At 43.1% G+C, this 22780-nt stretch overlaps 1 protein-coding gene across 1 annotated transcript in view; it reads left to right on the top strand.

Annotated features, from left to right (window-relative positions):
* The first annotated feature begins 2734 nt into the window (after positions 1-2734).
* Positions 2735-22780, top strand: part of NECTIN3 (nectin cell adhesion molecule 3) — a 64459-nt gene continuing 44413 nt past the window's right edge. The window contains exon 1 of the mRNA XM_082755777.1: positions 2735-3048. Coding sequence (XP_082611903.1) covers positions 2874-3048 — 175 coding nt within the window. The 5' untranslated portion in view covers positions 2735-2873. The remainder of the gene's footprint in view (positions 3049-22780) is intronic.

Raw genomic sequence — 22780 nt, 5'->3', positions numbered from 1 at the left:
AACTCTACCTAACAGCAGTATGATCGTCTGGTCTGGCTGAGTGTGTGGAATAAGGCAGCTTTTCTTTTGGGCTGTTTCACTGTATTTTTATTTTAAAAGGTCATAATAGGTGGTGGTGCAGAAACATTGCTAGGGAGGCCCATCCCATCCATGCAAATGGAAGCGAGAGTTTTCAGAAAAGTGCATTGTTCTGTTACAAATCTATTTACAAATTCCCACTGCAGTGAATGGACCTTCATTCCAGTGGGAATTTGTGCCGTCACTTCAAATGTTATGCATATAAGTTAATTTCACACTGCTTCAGAACTTTGTTTTCAAATGACCAAAAGGGTTAAGAACTGCAAAGCGAAGGCTTGCCAAAGACCCCAAGCTGAAATTAAGGGGAAGGGCTTTTTTTCATGGGGGGGGGAAGGGCAGGTGGACGGACAATGGCCAGAGAGGGAGGAAAATGCGGGCGGGAAGGAGAGCACAGGCTTTTGTAGCTCTGCAGCTCAAAGATGCATTCAAACAGGACTGCTGCCAACTCTGGAAAAAAAACATCTTTTTATGGAAAAATACGCCTGTAACAATGGAATTACAGAAACTGAGCTAGTGTGTCCTATATACACTTACTCAATATTATGCGGGATTCATTGTTTGGAGCATCATACCTTCAGGAGTATTGTAAGCATCGGAGAGCCAAATTTAGCCTTGATATCATGAAGTCAAATTTCCTTTTCTATCACATAGTCCCCAGGATGCCTGCCTGCAACAGCACTGAACTTGGCACTAGAAGATGTTACCTACAGACTGGGCACAGCTTTAAATATGACAAGCCGCATTTGCTTCCTTAGCCCGGGTGAATAGGTGTACATAATTTGGTACCAGACCTTCAAAACATTTCATTTTAATGCAATTAATGCCTTTTGTTATTTGGGAATGAGAAGAACTGAAAATAATATAGCATATGACAATTTGATTATAGTTGTCACAAATAGAATTTTAAGGGTTGCACTCTCAATTACACTATGGCCCCTTTATATTTCCTGTCCAGCTTAAGACTGCCTTGAACTTGGCGTAAACTTAATTATGAGATGTAATTTGCTTCAACTGTTAAGTAGAAGGGATTTATCTATATAGGACTTTTCTATATGTGGAAATGGAATAGTTACGCACAATTAATACATGTGCCTAGAATGTTACATCAGCAAAGCCATATTAGTATTTTCTCCTACTGCTATGCTCATCCGTTTTCTCATCTTAAAGTCTCTATATAGTATAAATAAAAATTGGACTCTCATGATTAATTCAGTCTTACATTTATCCAGATTTATTGGCATGGTGGGATATATGGGTTTCCATGGAATCAAAATGGCAAAAATTCCACCAACAGGGTAAAAGGTCAGGCTTTGAGAGTATCAGCAGAGCGGGAAGACCACGCCACTGCACACCCCTTTTTCCTCTGAACAAACTGTCCCCAAAAGTTGTTTGGGACAAGATCCTACGTACCACCTGAGCAATCCTGAATCCCAGTCCCAGAGCAAACTGGGATGGGAAGAGTTTTGTATTAGCTGATTTATGATTAGCTGATTTATGGAATGGAAGAGATTTCACAAAACTTTCAGAATCCTCTCAGTTACGTTTGATGGCCCTCCAAAATGGTGACAAATGTAGAACACCCATCGTGGCTAAGTTTGCCCGTAGGAACTCTTTGCCTGAATTTGGTTTAGTTCCACAGCTAAAAAATAATGAAGGCAGCTAATTGGAAAACATTTGGAGTAGCTGAAGACTGGATGAACATTGTGAGCATCTGATAAGCTTAGCCATGCACGGCTGGGAGAGAACTGCTTGTGGTGCCCAGCACGGGGGTCAGTATTGCCCTGCCGCGTGGAGAACGTGGGCTGGTTGGGAACACCTAACCGGCGGGTATCCCGGCGTGATATCACCAGGCATGGTATATTGGTGGTATATTTGTGGTAAATGGTAGATTGGTGGCATATATATGGTATATTCATGGTATATGTTACATTGGTGGTATATACATGGTATTTATATGGTATATTGGTGGTGTATATGTGGTATATTGGTGGTATATGGTACATTGGTGGTATATACATGGTATATATATGGTATATTTGTAGTATATGGTATATTGGTGGTGTATACGTGGTATATTCATGGTATATGGTACCTTGCTGGTACATACACAGTACATGCATGGTATGTTCGTTGTATATGGTATATTGGTGGCGTATACATGGTATACTCGTGGTATATTGAGTATTTTTCGGTCATTCTTTAAGCACAGCACACCCAAGATGGACACACGTGCCCTGCGGCCCGTGGGCACCCAGCCCCTGCTGTGGGCCCCTCAGGGGGTCCCGGCCTCCCCTGGGGCGGGAGGAGATGGGGGGGGGGGGGGCGCGGCGCCCCCGGCCCGGGCTGGGCGGGCGGGGCCGGGGGGAGTGGGCGGTGCGGCGCGTACCAACAGACCCCCAATGGGGGGGGGGGGGAGAACACCGCGGCAGCCCCCCCAAACTAGCTGCACCCGCCGCGTTGCCACGGGGAACCCCCGCGTTGGGTTTGGACTTACCCGCAGCGCGGACAGGGGGCGAGACGACTTGCCCAAGGGGGGGGGGGGGGAGGCGCGGGGAGGGAGGGAGGGGTACGGCGGGGGCGGGGACAGGGGGGCGCGGCGCACGCCTCCGTCCCTCTCTCCCTCCCCCCCCCCAGCGGGTGGTGCGGCCCGCTCGGCGGAGGGCGGGGAGTCGGGCGCGGCGCCTCCCTGCTCGCTGCTAAACGCGGCCGGAGCCGGGCGCGGGGCGGCGGCAGCGGGACGGAGCCGAAGCCGGAGCCGGGCACGGAGCGCAGCGCCTGGGAGCCGAGCCCGGAGCATGGCCGGGGCCGGGGCCGGGGCCGCGGCCGCTGCTGCTCCCCCCGCAGCCCGCGGGGAACTTTTCCCCGCGGCCGGTGCCTCCTGGCGGCGGCGGTGGCGGCGCTTGGGCTCGGCGGCGCCCGGCGGGCCGGGGCTGGGGCTGCTGGGGCTGCTGGTGTCCCGCCTGTGCTGCGGTAAGGCCGGCGGGAGCGGCGGGGAAACTTCGCGGCGAGGGGGGAGAGGAGAGGAGAGGAGAGGAGAGAACGGGGGGGGGGGGGGGCGCGGCGCTCGCTGCCGTTGGGCTGCGGCGGGGACCGTTAGCGCCGTTAGCACCGTTAGCGAGGGGGGCGCCGGGGAAGTTGGGCCGGGGCTGCGGGAGTGTCCCGGGCCTGCCCCGGGGCTTCCCTCGGCCCCTCCCGACCTCTCCGTGGGCAGCCCCCGTCCTGCCCCGGCTCGGGGGCGGCGGGGGCGGGCGGGGAGCGGGGAAGCGCTGGGGCAGGGAGCGAGCGGCTGGCTGCCGGCTGCGCTCCCGCATGCGATAGTCTCCCCCCTCTGGCAACGATGCGGCGCTCAGGAAGGTGGCAGCGCCTGCCCCAGCCGAGCCGCCTCGGGACGGCCGGCCAGCCCCCGGCGGGCCTGCGGGGGGGCCCCGCGCTGGTGGCGTTTGTGGGGTTTTTAACGGGGTGTCAGCCGTCGCGCCGGGTAAGCGGAGCGGGGTCGGTCGCCTTGTGGGGTGCGCTCCGTGGCGGAGCGCTGCAGGAAGTGCTGGAGACCTAGTTTCGTCCCCTTGTAAATTGGTCCGGCAGTGAGCTTCCAGCATGAGGCTGTGGAGCTCTTAGGCAATAGCAAGCGCTTATCAGGCAGAGTTGGGCTTTGTTTGTGGTGACTCCCTCGCTGTGAAGGAGGTGCTACAGTTGAAAACGCGGGTTTGAAGGCTTAGTTTACATAGGGTTGGCGAACTTGCTGTGGTAGCACGTTTTGCACTCAGGATCAAACAAAAGGTTCAGATTTCTGCTCTTTTAAGGTGAATAAGTTTTAGATGAAGACTTGACATAACCTTCCGAAGCTGTTTATACATCTAAATGTGAAGGTAATAGAAACGCGAAGTTCAGAGCATCCATGTGCTGTGTCATGTGGTGGCTTTCTATTTCAGTCCTGATGAGTGTAAATCAGATGTCAGTCTTCCCAGATTGCTTTTGGCATATGTGAACTTGACCGATAACACTTGAGAATATCTGCCAGAAGTTTTGAAGTGTAATCTAAGCAAAGAATGAGGAAATCTTAAAGTGCAAATGACTCCTGGACTGAGAGGTCAGGAGCAGGGGAAAAGAGTTTTTGGTCACTATCTTAGTGCTTAGTGAACTCTTTTCCTTCCCCTGAAATTTCCCACAGTTGTTTTCCTTTTCTCTGGAACTGTCAAAGATAAGTGTGAAGGGGCGGGGTGTGTGTGTGGGAGAACGCATATATGTACAATGGCTGTAGCTTTTAATAATGCTGGTGTCATCTCACATAAATCGGTTCTGAGTGTGATTAGATGTTGACAGTACCCAAGACTGCTGATTACTTTTCATCACTGTTTTTTTTTTCTGCTGGCTGGTCAGTGCTGATAATGCTGGAAAAAGGCAGAATTGAAAACAGCGCCACCAGAAAAACCTAGCAGAAAACATTCAATATAAAATCAAACCTTTCTTTACTCAATCACTTTTGACTGACAGCTAGAAATGATGATTTATTTGATCTGTATTTCCTCAGAGAAATATTACCCCAAAAAAGCTCAAGTGGGATGGAAGAGAAAACGTATGTGAAATGTGAAGCAACAGCAACCCCTGGATTTTCTGAGTCAAGACAGAGCTATGTTAATAAACATTGCCTTTTTTCAGTAAAACGGGGCTACCAAGTTCAGCTTATGTGTACAATTAGTTCTACCAGTTACTTCTCCATATAATGCTGCTTGATGCAATGAAGTATGTACTAAGCTTATACAATAAAAACTAGTGTGGTTTGGAAGTAGGGGAAATGCATGACATGCATAGCAAATGTTACCCTAACTCTTGATCCATGAAATAGTGTGTGTATTGTCAAGTATTTTTCAGCTATGCTGAGTAGGTGGACCTGTGAGCTACGGAATAAGGAATTGGTCATAATTTCAGTACACAACTAGTTTTCATAACGATGTTGTTCTTGGAGTGTAAGCATGAATTAAAGAGAAACCAGGCAGAATTTTAAGGTGACCAGAAAGAAACAATGTATACTGTGTTTTTCAGTGACTTTGTTGAGGGAAAAATGTATCTTGCAATTTGAGTACTTGGTTATGTTTAGCTTCTTTATAAAACAAGAAAAAAATAAGCATTTGTGGGACATATCCTTTTAATTTTAGAGGGGTAGAAACAGTCTCCTAAAACATCCTGCAGTACAGAACACCTGGGTGTAGTGCAGCTGGAAGGACAGCTACATGGGTTGGGTTAGAAAGGTGTGAAAAAGATACAAATACAAGTATGCAGCGTACCATATACAGAAGTGATGTTGTCAATAAAACTAAGGAAATTCCTGTGTAATTATTGACCAGAACAGTCTAGTTGACTGGGAATTTTATTATGACTTTCAGGCTAAGTCATGATAAAAATATGAGGTCAAACAAACAAGGTTACTACGTGGGGCAAGAGGAAGTACAGCCGTGCACTGAAAAGACAATACAAGCCTTTTGTGTACAGGGAGGAAAGAGGACAGTGATAATGGCTTAGGAATTCCTGTCTGTGTTTTCAGAAGATGGAGGGGAAAGAAATGCACTTCGAAAAGGCTTTAGGAGACACAATAAGACGATAGTAAGAGGAGGAGGAATAGTGTAGAACAGATTCCAATACTTGGGGAGAGTGAAATACTGGTACGTTATGTAGCTGGTACAGCAGTGTGTGCAGCATCTGTGTGGGGAGACAGAACAACTGCACTGGAAGACACAACAGTAACCTCTGACAGAGGAAGAGTTAAATACGGATCGTTTCATAATCAGCAAAAAATGAAACCAGAGGTTTGTCCAGCTCATACTTCAGTTTAACTCGAAATAATAAATAATCTACAGTTTTGGAACAGTTCTTCGCTCTGTTTCGTTGCGGTAGGTCTGTTGTGTTTAAGATCACTGTTAGCCTGTATTTATTTTACATGAGCACCACAGTTTAACTACAATGTTAGCATCTACATTTACTAAAATATATTGTATAGGCTTGTTCTTGACTGCTATTTAAATATTAGACAAGACTTTTTTAACATGCAATGTAACATGTAAATAAAAATAACAGCTGAGGTGCTCTAGCTGGTGGAAATGGTTATAAAACTTGCATGGAGAGGGTGAAAGCAGGTGGTAGGTTTTATATTCATCAGTGTTAATTGGCATCCTTATGTTTCATTAATACTAAACTTCATGATTGCTGTAACACTTTAGCTTCTGATATGCAAGAACACCTGTAGACATATGGAAGTGAAATGTAATGTTACCTTGAGGTGCTGAGATCTGAATACTTTAGGTATTATAAAAATTTGTGATGACTTGTTACCCACTTAAGCTGTGTGAAGATGGAGCTGTTTCTTGATCTAAACAATGCGTTTCTCTCTTTATTGCTGCCTTAAATAACATAATTGTATGTCATGGAGTGTGAATGTTTCCTCTTGAGCAAAAGAGGACTCAGGCAGGATTTATTTCTTTTAAGACTGCAGTGCTATATATCTCTTTCAGATATATGATCAGTGTAAATTTTTTTTCCCACCCCCTCTATGTATCATGGCTCCCAGGATGGTACTGGAAAGCAGGGCTGCTCTACAGCAGAAGCGAAAGTGTGCTGTCTCTGCAGAGCATCTAAATCAGCTGATTACCTTTTGGATGCTGATAGTCGAAGCTTTCAAAGTATGCAACATCACGAGTGTAAATGGATCTGCTGGGAAAAGGAGCTGGGGATATGCTTTATCAGCCAGCTATGTATGGGGCTGATGAGGAGCATTTCTAGGGTCTGTTGAAAAGCTCAGTTAGGAGCTCTGTGGTCTGAAGTTTAAGTCTCAGTGCTTTCAAATGAAGTCAGTAGTGAATGAAAGTAGGGCAGTATACCCGCTGTACAAACTGGTGCAAATTAATCTTACTGATGGCTGACAGCTTGCTGTCCCATTCTAGACTGTCGTTGCTGTGGAAGTAGCCCTCACCTCTGTCTTGGGACTGAAGGCAACCTTGGGTTTCTCCTATGTGCAGACACGGTTTGCACCACAATCCATGGCTACTGACTGACTAGGCAAGTCTTCAGTGAAGTGAGGGAGCTCATGTCAATTGCGTTGCATGCAGGTGTCATAGCCCTGGTACATTACATCTCAAAGATGAGCTGTGTGGTAACCCAGAGCTTGAAGGCATAGCACAATAAATTACGAGTCATAGTTTGAAAACAAAACTTTCTCATGCTATTAAACAGAAAAGCACTTCAAGTTGTTCTCCATCTCATTCCTTTCAGCTAATTAACTTTTAGACTTGGGACTGTTTCAAATATCAACTGATAAATAAGTCTCTGTCAATGAGTTACTAGCAGAACAAAAATATCGGGAAGAATAAAGTACTTCTGAAGACCCGAAACCTGGGTCTCTGTCTTCTGTCCTTCTACCTGTGACTTCCTGAGTATTGGAAGCTGATATGATCAAGCTGTACATCGGCAAGATAGTGAGTAAGTCGCTAAGAGTTCAGGTACTGAAAAGTAATAAGCTTCCGGACTCGCCTCCTTAATCACTTCTGTGTTCTTCTGTTCAATATTTTTTGTGCCTTTGAAGCCTTCTCAAGTACTACATGGAAGTAAAAGCCATTTAAATACTGCAATACATAAAAATAAATGGCATGGCTTTGCCTCTGCCACATGAAACCCAGTCAAGTGTAGTTTGTCTAGAGCTGAGTGGAGTATTAGAATTACTTGCAGCAGTGGATGGTTCTCGCTGCTTATTTTTGTTCTTCCTATATCAGATTTTCTTGTGAGTTTCAGGAGACCATTTTCCTCTTCTCAATGAGTCTGTTACTAAAAATGACAGTTTTTAAGCTTGTCCTCAGTATCTTCCTGTAGTTAGTTTGAACTGACAGGATATTTTCCTTGAGTGACTGTTCTATATGTCTAGTGTGCTAGTGGTATGTATCACTGTAATGCAGTAGCAAGCACAGAATTTAATGTTATCCAAGTTGCAGTCTCTGCCCAAGAAAGGTACTGAAAAGCTAGTCAAGCAGGTTTCCATGTCTGAAGTGCATAATAAAAGAGTGGAGGTAATGAGCTGAACTAGCTTGATGAGCTCCTTGCTTTCTGACCTGTTGTCTTCCTTAGTCTTCAGTCAGAGGATTACAAACTAGAGTTTGGCTGAAGTTCTTAATCTTGTTCTGTATGGGCCATCTTTGTCCACTTCTTTTGCTGCATTAATTGGAATACCATGTTGCATGTGATTAAGCTGGAAAATAATTATTGCTGAGACAAGCATGCTTCTGAACATGCTATTGGATGAATGGCTGCTGGAGGTCGAACTGGGAAAAACCGAGGTTATTTTTCTAAGTAACCAGCTTTGCTTGATTTCTCTGCAGTGTACTTCATCTGGTGGAACAGTATTTGCCTTGATCAAGTCTAAGTTAAATAGCAGCAAATGCAAGGAACTTCTTCATGGTAACAGATGAACTGACTTTGGACTTCTGTTAATCTTTTTCTTTTTTTTTTCAGTTACTTAAATGAGATTTCCTCACATTGCCCTACAATTTCTCCTACCTTCCTGTTGGCCTTTGCAACAATAAAAAAACCATGCTTTATCAACTCTGCTACAAATGATTACTGGAGGTCAGTGAGGCCAGAAAAGACCTGGGAAGCCTAATTCTGTGTCTGTATGTGCTTCTGATGGTTGATGTTTGTTTGTACTGTAAAAACTGACCAAACAGCCCTTCTCCAGCAGTGTCACTTCTGTGCTTTAAACACTTTAGTGCACTTGTGACTTCCTAAGGTAGACTTCCTTGAAACAGGAACAATGTCGTTATGCCTTCATTAAGGTACTGTAGCATTTATCTCTACAGCTGAAGAAAACAAACATGGGAATTGAATGGTTGTAAACATACCATTAATCACTTCTTACAAGATGGGAGTACACGCAGTTGCAGTGCGTTGTTGGTAGCTGAGGTAGCATAGAAGAGCCTGCTTCTGGTAGATAGGAAGTGCTATACACCAATTGGTTCCAGATACCCTGTACAGGAAGGAGCGTACTAAGTTTAGGTGGCATTCTGCATAGCTGCATTTTGGCATTTGGTGGTATCAGAGATAGCTCAAGCTTCTGGACATAGCTTATGTGTCTAAGACAACTTCAGTTCAACAGCTGTAAAACAGGCTTTTGACTATAGTGAAATGTCTTGATGATTGAAGCTGACAAGTCAATGGTTTCGCATAAACATCTAATAGTGTACATTAGCTCCTGACAAATGTGAATGTACTCAAGTGTGGAAGAAATTTCATGTAAGCTTCTTATAAGATCATATAAGAATACTGCTGAGAGTATTCACTTTTAAAGAGGTGAAAACTGTGGGACTCAATGGAAATATTAACAGAAGTTCCCTTGGTTGATGAAGTTTGAGAGCTAGTCTACTGCTGTGTTTCCTGAGACTTGGGAGGCACACTTCAGGTGTGTTAAAGTGATGTGTCTGCAAATATGTGAGTAATGTAAAGTGAGTAAACACAGTTCTGTTGTCTCCACAATTTGAGGCTGGTATGAAAAGAGATCATGAATCGATTTCTGTGAGTTCATAGGATGTGGCTATGGGCAAAGGAACAACAGTATTACCTTAGTATGAGAGTACTAAGGCTTCAATAATTTTTGAACAAGATTGCTGAGAAAGTCCTTGTAACCAGACTGAGTTACAATTTAAGTAAGTGGACTAAAGTGAGTAAAAAAAAAAAAAAAGCTGTGTGTGCAGCTGGCCTTAGAAGGATTGTATCAGCTATCCCATGTCCAGCTGGAGGCTTGTTACTGGTATGTTTCGTCAGGGATATGTACTAGGACAGTCTGTCTTAACACCAACCATCCATGCAAATCAGTAAGAAACTTCCATTAAGTTTGTGGATGATAACGTATTGGGAGGGGTAATGGGTATTATGGAGGCTAGGGCTAATTGAGTCAGAGGTTTGCAGGTGTGAACCTCAGGAAATTCAACAAAGGCAAAACTTAAATCTTTCTGGGGCAGAATGACCCCATGCAGCAGCAGCATGGATGTGGTGTGAACTGGAGAAAAAAAGCTTTACAGGAGAGAAGCTGGAGTCCTTATTGGGTCAGCAGCACACCTTTGGGGGGTGAAGGCGTAGCCACACAGTTCTGGGGAATCCAAATTCCTGGCTACAGTGGCTTAGAGGGTGAGAGAAAACCAAGGCTAGATCTCCTTAAAAGTCCGCAGAGGAAGGGGAAGAGGAACAGACACAAGCTACGTGAAGGGAAATTCCAGTAATGTGTTAATGCTCTTTCCTACAAGGCAGATTGAGCACTGAAACATGCTGTAGAGTTTTTGTCCTTGAAGGTATTCAGAACTAGATGATGGTATGACCCTAAGCCACGTAATCTGAATTCAAAGTTGGTCCTGCTTTAGGTTGGGGTTGTATACCCTACAGAAGTCCCAGTCGAAATAAGCCTTAGCTTTTGCACATGAGTAGGCAGCAACTAGAATAACTAGTAGTTGCTTGCTGTGGAAGAAGTGTAGAACTACTTACACATTTCAACCTTAAACAAAAGTGAAGTGTTTGTGGAGTCTGAAACAAGGTTGTCCTATAAAGTGGCTTGATTTATAGATTAAGAATGATTAAAAGCTTAAATGAAAATTGGTTCTCATTGTTAACCCCAACAGTATGTAATAACTTAGGAAGAATTTCTGCTAGTTCAGTACGTAGCCAGTGAGACCAGTCTGTTACAGCACACAGCTGAGAGTAATGCTGGTAGTGTGACAAATATGGCAAATAGATTTTGGCAGTAAATATAGAAGCTATTATAAAGCTTTCTTGTGCTTGGCTATCAGTAACAGACTTATGGTCCTGATGTAGATCACTGACAAAAAAAAAAAAAGGGTTAACTTGGTGGAATGATTGGTAATGCTGCCCTCCAGTGCAGTGTCAGCAATGCAGGAAGCAGCACACATCCCTGTAACTTTGTAATGTAATAGAAAATTAATCGGATCTTGCAATGGACAGCTGAGCTTTAGTCATTGTATTTCATGACTTTGCTGCTGACGAAATGTGGTCACTTCATATTGCATGGTATGGCTGAAGTTGTGAATTACTGACAGCATTCCAGATGTACAAGTATAAGGAAATGCAAAGCTTATGCTTAGCCACCTTCCTGGACTTGTGACTTCGTTGATATCTGTAGTGCAAATTACAACATAACTTCTCCTGTAAACCTCAGTTCCTAGAGTAGGTGTTACATGCCTAATATCTGAGGAAGGACAACACCGTGTATAGAAAGGGAAGGACTGGAGGAGTAGCCTCCTGCTTGAGGGAACTGGAGCTTTCCTGGGGAATGAGAGTTTCATCCCTTCACTTAGAAAAGCATTACACACCAGTGTTCCTCAGAAGTTTTTTCTTTTTTCTTTTTTTTTTTCTTTAGCAGTTCTGTAATCCCTGTGGGAGGTATACTTGTGGGGACAGGGAATGCTGAATGCTTAAAGCTGTTGCAGTATGCTTATAAGGACAGTTTCTTCCTTAAAAATCAGTTTCACAAAAAAAAAAAATGGTTGGGTGCTTAACTTAAAAATTCACGTCTGTACAAATTCTTCTGGTACTTCATGCTAAAGCTTTCTGTAAGGACTGTTTACTCCATCAACACCAAATGCTGCTGGCGGTCTCCAAGTGTTCTGTCTCCATTAGTACTGGCTAGGCCTGTCAGCGTAGCGGGAACTTGACTGACCTTCACAGAAATGTCAACTGAAAGGTGTTGTGACAGCTTTTTTTCATGTTTAAGGAAGCTTATTAACTTACTGGCTGCTAGCTGAGGTTTGTCCTGATGGAGTTGTAACTGAAACTGTGGTCTTAGCAGTTTTAATCATCAGATGGAAGACATGAAAATTGCTTAGTGGTTTCATTGTGTGTTTGCACTTTGTTCTGTGCATCTTAATAGTCTCCTGTTGTGTGTAAAAGACTTCATGTCATTGGAAAGAAAAGGGAGGTAATAGTTAACAGAGTTTACGCTGGGTCTTTGAGGCACCCCATCTGCTGACCTGATGTGAAGTCTTTAGAGGTTTCTACTTTGGATCCAGGTTTTAGTGGGGAGAATAACTTTGATTTAAATGAGTAATCTTTGTAGATAAGCTTGCACCCACCAAGAATGGTAACCCTAAGCATTTTCAAGAGTGACTAAAGAACTCGGGGGCAAGGGTGAAGGATGGAAGTGCGGAGACAACAAACCAGTTGGCTTTCTGAATGAAGGAAAAAGATTTGGGTTAACAGTGAATGTATCTAGCAGGTCAGCACCTGGCTGCATGGCTGGTGCTGCAGATTGGGCTTTGACTCGTCTGACCACTGTTCTCCTTGAGAAACAAGGACTGCTGAGGCAGAGATTAGGTCTATTTGAGAGATTAAAGTGGGAGTTTGTTTTCCAATGCATTTGTTAACGTCTGAGGAGGGCTTCAAGCATGTTGGAATACTCACACGCTTCTATGTAAGCCAAAGTGAAAACATGAGGAATGATGAACAAGCATACAAAGGGGACTTAATGGGAGATGCTTTTGACTCCTGTTGACAAGGCAGCACAAAAGGGAATCCTATCTGTACTGCCCATGTGCAAGTGCATCCAGCATGGCAAATGAACAGCCTGAATTGCACATCTGTGCTGAGGTAGTATTGTAGTGTCACACAAACCATCCAGGGGATGCTTGGGATATGTTCAAGTCAATTTTTTGTCGGAGGTGACCATGGACTGACTAAGCAAGAGCCTGTACTTACATTCACAAAGAGCAGGTTGTAACAGTCGATGGCAGCCTTGACTTAAGTGATTTTGAGTCCTGGGTTTGAAATCCTGAGAGGACTAAATAGCCTTGATAGTCGTAATTGTGGACTGTGGAAGAGATAATTTCACCTTACACAGTAATCTGCTTGTCATGTTCTCATGGGGAAACTGCTCCAGTGAGCAAATGATCTGAGAACAGCTGACTGTCTTCAAGGGGGAAAAAAACCTGCAAACTACAAGAAATGGCTGCTGCGATGTGTTGGAAATCCATGCTGATTGTCTGTCAGACCTGTTGGAAAAATGGAGAACTCATGGCTGAGGCTCAGCAAAATAAGCCAAGTCTGTGGAAGGTTGAAGCAGGAGAACCATGAAGGAAGTATCTGAGAGCGCAGGTACAGAGCAGCAGAGCTCAAGCTTGGTGCAGCTGGAATGACTAAAGGACGCTAAAGGCTGACAGGAGGGCTTCTATTACTATATTGGCAACAAAAGAAAAATTAAAGGGTATGTGTGCATGCTCGTCAGTGGGGTTGGGGACCTTGTAAGGAGGGATATGGGGAAAACAGCAAGATGTACAATACATTTTGTTTTGGTTTTCACCGGTGAGTCCTGCCCTCTGGCCTCCTAGTTCCCGAACTATACTAGTAGAGCCATTGACATGTAGCATTACGCACTGTAGAGGAAGATAATGTTGAAGAGTATTTAAGTCATTGCATGTATTTGAGACCATGGGCTGACAAGTCCGCTTCTGAGGGTGCAGAGTGAGTTGGCTTATGTCACTGCTGTTGCCTTTGAAAACTGTTCATGAGTTGAGGTTCCTGGCAAGTGGAAAAAGCAATACCACGTCCATCTTGAGGTAAGGAGGACTCACGAAACTATGGTCTGATCAGTCTTGCCTCAGTCTTTGGAAAGATTGTAGACCAAATCAACCTCCAGGCCTGTTTAGGCGTGTGATGGCCAAGGAGGTGGTTGGAAGTGGCTTGAAGGGTGGTATTCAGTTAAGCTGTGTCCAACTGGTGGCTTAATTGGTATTGGGGCGAATTTAATTTCCTGTATTTAAAGACAGGCTGGTGTTTACTGCAAGTTTGTGGGAGATGCCAACCCAGGGTACCATTAACAGTAGGAGGCAGGAGTGCTACTTCGATGGACCTCAGTATGCTGGAGAAACAGGCTGGCTGCAGCCTCACGGAGCTCAGCAATGGCAAGTGCCAAGTCCCACATCTGGACTGGAAAAACCATATGCAATAGCATGGGCTGTGGTCCAGTGCTCTCAAAGGTAGCCTAGCAGGCACAGATGTAGAGTCCTGGGGAACAATAAATACAGCATGTGTCAGCAATTTGCCCCCACGGCAAAGCAAGACAGCCATGTCTTGGGCTGTTGAGCGTGACTGCAGGTCAAGGGAAGTGATCCTTTGCCTCTGGCACTGGAGCACAGTGCTTAGCTGAGGACTTGCGAGTACAGGGAAGTTGCTGAGGTACCAGAGTGAGCCCTGCGGCAGGCCACGGTGCTCACTGGCTGGAGCAAGAGTGTATGAGGAGAAACTGACGGAGCTGGGCTTCCTCTTCCTGGAAGAGGGGAGGGAGTCCTGCTGCCTGCAGCTGCCTGAGGGAATGTGCCAAGAAAACGGAGCCAGGAGTTCCTCAGAGGTGCAGCACAAGGAATTTATAAGGAATATAAAGCTGGAGTGTGGGAAACTCCAGGTCAATGTAAGGAGGGAAAAAATGCTTCTGAGGGATCTCAGATACCGGAGAGGGTTCCCAAATTGGCTGAGGACTTTAATTCTATGTCAACATGAAATACTTGACTGGATGAGGCTCCATGCACAAAGATATAACCAGACCAACTTTGAGCAGAGCTAGGTGGCTTGGTCTGACAGGTTAAATCTGCAATGGGTGTAGAACACACTCATGCAATTTATACTCAGAAATAGACAGTAGTTTTCTCTGTTTATCTAGTAGGATGTGTGTTGCAGTTACCCTTGCAATTACTATAGCAGTGTTATAACTGTGGAGCAGGACAGTGTTGTTTTAGCTTACAGTGAAAGGCAGCAACTTGCAACAATAGAATCTTAGTGATGATTTTGCATTTTGTTTTCAGTTCTGGCTGCAGTTGCCTTGCGGTTCTGTGTAGGTAATGACAAGTTTATTATATGGTAGTGCTGAGACAACAGCTATGTAACTTGAAAGGGACGTTGTTGGACTTAAGTGTGCATGCTGAAATAACAAGCCCTGTTCTAGCAAGTTAGTGGCTAAGTTAGGTAGGTTACACTGCTAATTCACTGATCATGTCCTGATTTTGCAGTGACGGAGGAGTGGTAGGCTGTAACTTCTCAGATGTGACTTATTGCCAAACCCCTTTACTCTTCACATTTAAAAAATAGTTGGCAGGTATTGTAATAACATGAAGTATCTTTTAAGGAAGAGATGTTTGAACTCCGAAAGTCTCAGAGGAAGTGTGGGGAGGGTATTTATCTAACCAAACCTTCAGTTAGTAGTTACTGTGGCCTTGCTAAGCCTTGTCCTGTGAAGAATTCATACAGTGAAAGCTACAGTGCTGGGCCATGCTGGCGAAGACTAGAATGTTGTGTTTGGTGTTTTTCTGGAATATGAAACCTTGTTCAACATGCTATCAGCAACAACAAGTTACATATGAATAAAGGTAGGTTACCTTAAGAAACAGTGGTAGATAATTAAAGCAATCTGACTAGTGTAGACGGATGTTTGATGTACACAAGGCCTTCTTTGTGGAGGACAGGAGTAAGCTAGATTCCTTATGTCCTCTGAACTGTTCGTGTACTTGGAGACAAAATCTGGAATACATGATGGATGCTTCCTTGAAGTGATGGCTTTGTGTTATCACTGAAAGAGCATATGGGGCAAGACACCCTCTGCAGTTGAGGAGGGGGGAACTTAGCATGTTATGTGCTTACATATAAATAGGTTGTCTGCCCATCCTTCAGGTACTGTATTCAGTTTTGCTTCCTTGATCTTAAAAAAAAAAAAAAAAAAAAGCCTCAGGTTGAATAAATCAGAGGAGGGCAACAAGGATCAAAGGTATGGAAGGGGGCTTGTATATGTTGCAGGCAAAGAATCCTTAGTTGAGGAAAAGATTCCTTAGCAGGAAGGAGAGGAAGGGATATGATGGCATCAGTGAAATCATAATCATGAGCTATGTCTAAAATGTGTGCGCACTACAATGTGTCAACTAGTAGAGTGCAAAAAGCAGGGCTACCTCAAAGCTAAAAGGGGTCAAGCTACAAGCACAGATTTTGTTTTTTCTCTTTTTTGTGAACTGATGGCAAGGATGTTGGTACGCCTTGTCAGAGGATGCTGTGGTTGCAAAAAGCTGGTGATACCAATGAGAGATGGACTGTTACTGAGAAAACAGTGGTGAGTTAAATTGACAGGTCAGGTTAGGGTTGCGCCACCTGAAAGTATTAGGAGTAAATGATTGTCCTGACATCTTGCTGTTTGCTATGCTTCCACACTAATCTCATCTTGTTGATTATTTCCCTTGTGGGAGCACAAATGCAGTTTCCCTAGTATGACAACTTAAGCTATTAGGTTACCAGGTCATGAGGAGTGCAGGGGAAAAAAATCTCAGTATGGAACTACCTTCTTCATCAAAGGTCTTTCTGTTACAGCATCTTACTCAATTTTTGAAAGTTGAGGCTACAGAGATGGTCTTGGTGACTTAATGCTTCATATCTACAGGCATACTCAGTAGTAGAAGGGTTCTTACTTGGTAGTAGTTGGCAGTATGTGTAAATCAGGACCTTCACTGGGGTGTTGTCTCTGAGAACAAAGATGACTGCTTCCAGTCCTTCCTTGTGGATCATATTTAAGGGCTTGGAACATGCTTTGTTGGCTTTCAAACCTAGATTCCCTAGGTGGCTACTATGTGAAGTACAGTGTTGTGGTTGAAAAACTCCAAATGAGACTTTACTGATGTTGGCTAGAAAAGAGTTTCTCTTTGTTGGTGTAGTCTAGGCTGGGACTTTGAATTATTGAAATATAATCATCATCTACTTAAACTTCATTTGACTTGGAGAACCTTCTTTGTTCTCTAACCAGTTGAGTAACATCCTGTGTCTGTTACTGGTACATGTTCATACTGACTATTGTTCTAATTTGGTCCCATTACAACTTGAAGTTTTCCTTTGCTTTTCAGGCTGACTGGGAGAGACTTACGTCTAACTTCTTTTTCTGTCTCTAATGCAGTTAGCAGCCCAACAAAGATGCAGAACAGAAGCACAGCGCTCCTTTTGACCTCCTGCTGTATCTGTTAGCTAGCTGTTTCTGTTAACTATTCAAACTCGATGCCACATAGGAGGACGTCAGTATTTTCTTCCGGCTCAGTGTGTCAGGACTACTTATGTTGTCTTTCAAAAGAATTTGAAGATCATTTGGAACTTTATAACAAACCTTCCCATCAAAAAGTTTGAGTGGTAACTTGAGCAACTGCCTGTTGATCTCCCTAGTTTTTCTTTAAGTATATTAATGCCTATTCATTTGGTATTTGGGGATAAATACATTCAAAGAGGAATAGGAAGCATTTTGTGCTTCTGGGTGGAAGAGGTATATATATCTATAGTGAGCTTGTATACTACCAGTAGGATTGGAAGAAGTAGGGCTGAAGGTATGTTCTCCTCTAGTCCTGCTTTTGAGCCTCACCCAATTCCTGGGAAAAGAGCACCTTGCTGTCCTGCTTGCTCTTCGTTAAAGGGGATGGGATTGAGAGGTTTGTCTGTTTAAACTGATGTTTGGAATGTTTGTTGCAGAACATCTTCCAGCTGCCTTATAGATCACTTCACTCATTAGTTCAACATGTCTTGTAAACATCTGAACGCATGGTATTGGGGTAAACGTAAGTACTTTCATTTGCAGTGCGTTAACATGTGTAGAAGATTATAATTCAAGAGCATGTAAAACACAGTGATGCTAGCATGGTTTAAGTTGAAATTCCAGAGGAAGTTTTCAAGTTGCTAAGGCTTCATAAACATTCTCTGTGAGTAGTTAGATTTAAAGCTTTAACCTTATAAAACTGGCTTTCTGAGATTGTCCTTGACAACTCAATTTGAATCATGAGCCTAACCTTTTTTTTTTTTTTATTTTTTCCTTTTGTGTCTTAGATTGTATTTAATTTTCTACTGCCTATTGCTGAAGGTCTTCAGAGAATGGTAAGAAGCAGAGTATGCGGGGCACAGTGCTTGCCATGCATAGAGGTGGTGTTACCTTGTGCTTCAGCTCTAGTTTCATGTTGAGAAAACAGCACTGGGAAATAAGAATAATGGCTCAGATATACGGACCTCTGAAGTATTAGTGTAGGAGTTGGGATCAAGCTATGTTAATGGTGAACTCCGAATTGAATATTTTTTTTACATGTATGTTACACTGGAATAAGAGAGCACTTGTTAATGCTTCTCCTTGCCTTCCATGATCAAAGTTTGCATTTACTGGACAGAAGGGTTACATTTGCTTTTGTAAATATAATAGCTGCATCTATTTTGGAATTAAGACTGGAGCTTGGTTTTGGTCCAGTTGTACATGGAACAAGTGAACGTTCAGAAGTTAATAGCGATCTTTCGAGGAGAAGAACATGTGAGCAACCACAGTGGGGCTAATATATCAGTGCTGTGGGAGAAATCTAGGAACATGGCATGGCACAATTGTTTTAATGTTCCTGGTTTTCTTCTGGAATCTGGTCAAGACCCCTTGATACAAAGGCTTGGGTCCTTGGAATGCTAGTACATTTTTTTTTTTTTGGGGGGGGGATAAGAGACTGATAGCTAGCTGGTATCATACGAGGAGGGGCTAATAGGGCTGGGCCTGTGTACCTTAGAGAACAGAAGACTGAAAAGACATGAATGTGTATAAGTACCTGAAGGGAGGGTGCCAAGATGATGGGGCCAGACTGTTTTTTAATGGTGCCCAGTGGCAAGATAAGAGGCAATGGGCACAAACAGCAACACAGGAAGTTGCAGCTTAATATGAGGGAACACTGCTTTACTGTGAAGGTGATAGAGCACTGGAACAGGTTGCTCAGAGAGGCTGTGGAGCCTCCTTCTCCGGAGAGGTTCAACCCCTGCCTGGATGCGATGCTGTACAATGTGTTACAGGTGACACTGCTTGGCCAGGGAGATGGACTAGATCTCCAGAGATGCCATTCTACCTCAACCAGTCTGTGATTCTGTTACTGTGTAATGCAGAAAAAGGCCAACAGGATTTCTTTTGCTTTAGCTGAGGTCTGTTGAATTGCTATTCCTAATTTTCAAGACGGTCTTCTGATCAGCTTTTCCATGCTGGTGATACTGTTGAAATAAAAACTGAACAAGGTTTTAAGAATTGCTCTTCAAATATACAAGTATAATACTTAGTTTCCTTGCTTTCTTTCCTTTACATTAAAAAAGGAAATGTTTTAGGTAAAAGGGGAAGTTGAGTTAATAAACCTAAGGGTTATAGAAGGTAACACTCCCTGTTTCTGTTCCTCATTGCCTACCTCCCCCAAAAAATTTGATTGCCAAACTAGCATTTTGCTTGAGCTGGGGATTGTGACCAGGCAGGTGATCACGGAAGAGGAATATGCTATGATACTTGCTCTCTGATTTAAGTGCAGTTGTCTCCTAAGGACTTGGCTAATGATTACAATTGGAAGCTGATGTTGAAGCATTTTGAGGTACGTGAGTCTGTTCTGTTCCGTGGTTGTGATCTTTTCTTGAGACAGTAATTTGATTGTTCTCTCAGTTGCTGAAGACGCACACTGAGTGCTTCCTAGTAATTTAAGAATATATTTTTATAAAGCCTCAAGTGGTGGTTTGAGGGTTGCTTTCTGTTGTGTCCTTAAGTGATTTCAATCTCTAGCTAAACAAATCTGAAAATACCACCAGACTGGGTGGCTGTGCTGTTTCTGTCTCTGTTGCATTGCCACTTGTAACTGACTAACAGGGGAGAACCCAACTCTGAAGGATAAGTCAGGAAGAAATCAAGTGATGATTTTGTAGGGTGAGCTCTCAAAGGTACCTGATAAGCACTGATGCAGTAGGGGGAAGGGCTAGAAGAATACTTATCCTGATGCCAGCTGAAAGTAGTCTGAGGTAATGATGTTTAGCCTGACCTTAAAACTCTGCTGTGGGAAGCTGTGCTGACATAGCAACTTGTTGCTACCAAAATGGGATGTGCTTGTTCTGCCCAGCTCTTGATTGGAGCTCTTCTCATTAGCACTGGAGCAGGATACACCCAGAAGCTGAGTAACTTGCTGATGTGGGGGAAAAATTGTTTATTTTTTTCCTACTCATGTGCTGTTTGGCTCTATCTTCTTGTAGAAACAGTTGACAGCTAGTACAAAATGAGTGGCTAGGAAGTGGCCATGTGGTCCCTTTTCTTTACTAGTTAGTGGTGGACTGGTAAGTAGGCCACAGTTTGATACTTGATAACAAAAATGGATTGCTGTTGTAATTAGAAATGTATGACCATTCCATAAAGAAAGATTTCTAAATCTTTTGTTTATTGCAGTGAATAACCAAGTTGGTCATGTGGAGACTAAACTCTGTTTTCATAGCATGAGTGTTTTGCTTCAATGAGGAGGTCACTGTTTTTGTGACCCTATCTCTTTTTAACTAATGAGAATTTTGATTAAGAATTACCAGCAAGCCGCTTCTGTTATCATGGCAACATTTGATAGTCCTGAGTTCTGTTTCTAAAAAAAACAAAACAAAACAAAAAAAACCCACACAACAGAAAGCAAGTCTTTGGGATTTTTCTCTGATTTCATCTTTTGAAGTGCTCTCTGACGAGTGAAATGATAATGCTGAGTGCCTTGCTGTTTCAAATCAGGTTCTTGGAGCAGTCTAAAACTGGCGAGTTAAAGAGCCCAATGTAAATGTTATTTTAAAAATAAAACATTCATTGTTTAAACCAAGGTGAAACTTGAGTCTTCACCTCAAAATAAACAAATGCAACTAGCTTGGACTGAGATGTATTTGCAATACCAGGCCTTGAAATTTGATCTCAGTTTCAACTGCGGTAATGCAGAAGAAGATTGGAAGGATGAAGAGATAGGGTTTATTTGAAGAAAGAGGTGTGTCAACTCAAAGGGCCAAAAAACGTGTTCCCCTAGAAGGTATTTCAACTGAGTTACTAGAACAAGCTGCTCATCCTTTCCATCCCTGCATCCACAACGGAGTGAAGTCCCTAGCTCTGTGATGCTCTTTTATTTTGAGACATCTTGGAGCAAGTGTGGAGCCAAGAGTACTAAATGAATGCTTTTTTTTTTTTTTAAGTTGTCTATGCTCGTAAAATTGGAAATAGAGAGGGACTGCATCAATTGGAGAAACTGTTGGTGTCTACATGCAACTAACATAGCTGTCTATGAAACAGGCTGAGAGGTGTTGTAGCTGACTGGTACAGACAAGAAGTTCTAAAACATCTGTCCAAACTGGAGGATAATAGTTAAGTTCAAAGATTTAAAGATAATGGGATTCGGTATGACTTTGCAGTGTGTTAACTCAGTAATTATTGTAACTCACCAGTAGAAGATGACTGGTAGTGTCAACTACCTTTAGGTAACTTGTAAGCGAGCAAACAGAAAAGATGGATCTGCAACAGCTTTGACTTAATTATTATTCATTATAGTCTTTGAGCAAAATAAGCTCTTGAATAGAAATATTTGTGTCAAAGTAAGTAGTCCTCATGACTCCTGGTTCCTTTAATAGAGAGCTCTGAGTATCAGCTTAGTCATTAACTTAATAGTTTGAACAGTTAGTTCAGCAACCACAAGTACTTAAATAATAGCAACTAGCTGAAGGCTAAAACCAGAGAGTTGTGCAAATGGAAGATGCTGTTTCCACTAGGCTTTAGGAGGGACAGAGTAAGCACAGAGATGTGAATGTTACAGGATGGAGTGAAGAGCTATTTAAGTGATTTTTGTTAAGAAGTCTTCTCTGGGTGTAGAAGGAACTGAAACAGAGCAGATAAATCAATTTTGAAAGGCTTTAAGTCGTGGCTTACGGTACGTTTACCTGGGTTATTTGGAAAAGCAGCCTACTCATATTTAATGAACTCTATAGTTTAAGCATAACATTTTAAACATGAGAATCTTTCAGATGTCTTCAATAAACTGCTTTCATGATTTGTGCTTTGTTTTAATTCCTTCAGGAAACATTTAAGGGGAACAATAAGAGCCCCTGAGAGTTTGAAGTGCTCTCCTAAGCAATAATGTGTGTAAAACAGTCCTCCTTAGAATGACTTAAAATTGAGAAACAGGTGACTTCAATGGGAGTCAGAAGTGTGAAGAAATCCTTGAGGCAGCAACAAGCCTGAGCTCTTTTAGTGAACACAAGTTCCTTGTTAGTATGCAGTAGAACTGAACTAAAATCTCATGACTTCACTACCTTAGGTTAATCAAACTGTAGTAATTCGACTTAGTATGTGTGTTCAGCTAAGTAGAGCTAAATGTAAAAAAATAAATAAATAAATAAATAAAATAATAAAAAAAAAATAGCCTTGGATCAGAACATGAGCTCAAGAGATCTTTCAAGGTACAACTTAATTCAATAAAACAGATTTTGTTGTAGAAAGTGTTCAATTTCTGGTAGCATTCAGGCTAATGACCTGAATGGTACTAGCATAGAGGTGGCATTACAACCAGAACTTCTTGCAAAAGCAAGAACTGTAATTGAAGGTGGTTTTGCCTTCAGACACCAAATGGAAATAGGAACCAACTGCAGGAGCTGCAGAACAATGAGCTTCAGAAACGGCTTCTCTAGACTAAAGCCACATAGTGAAAATAATGCGAGCTTTTCTGGTTTGGGGGTGGGGAGGAAGTAGTGGGAAGGTGAGTACTGTTGGCAGGAGGGTGTAGACATACCATCATTCATAAAGACCCCAACAAGTAGAGATGAAGAGGACCAGAACTTTAAGTTACTGAATAACAAGGACAGAATCTATTATTTCATGTTTCTATCCACTACT

The sequence above is a fragment of the Aythya marila genome (assembly GCF_965140915.1).
Source record: "Aythya marila genome assembly, chromosome: 1".
In the NCBI taxonomy this organism is placed as follows: Eukaryota; Metazoa; Chordata; class Aves; order Anseriformes; family Anatidae; genus Aythya; species Aythya marila.
The sequence above is the reverse complement of the archived record's forward strand: the minus strand, read 5'-3'. Positions and strand labels throughout refer to the sequence as shown.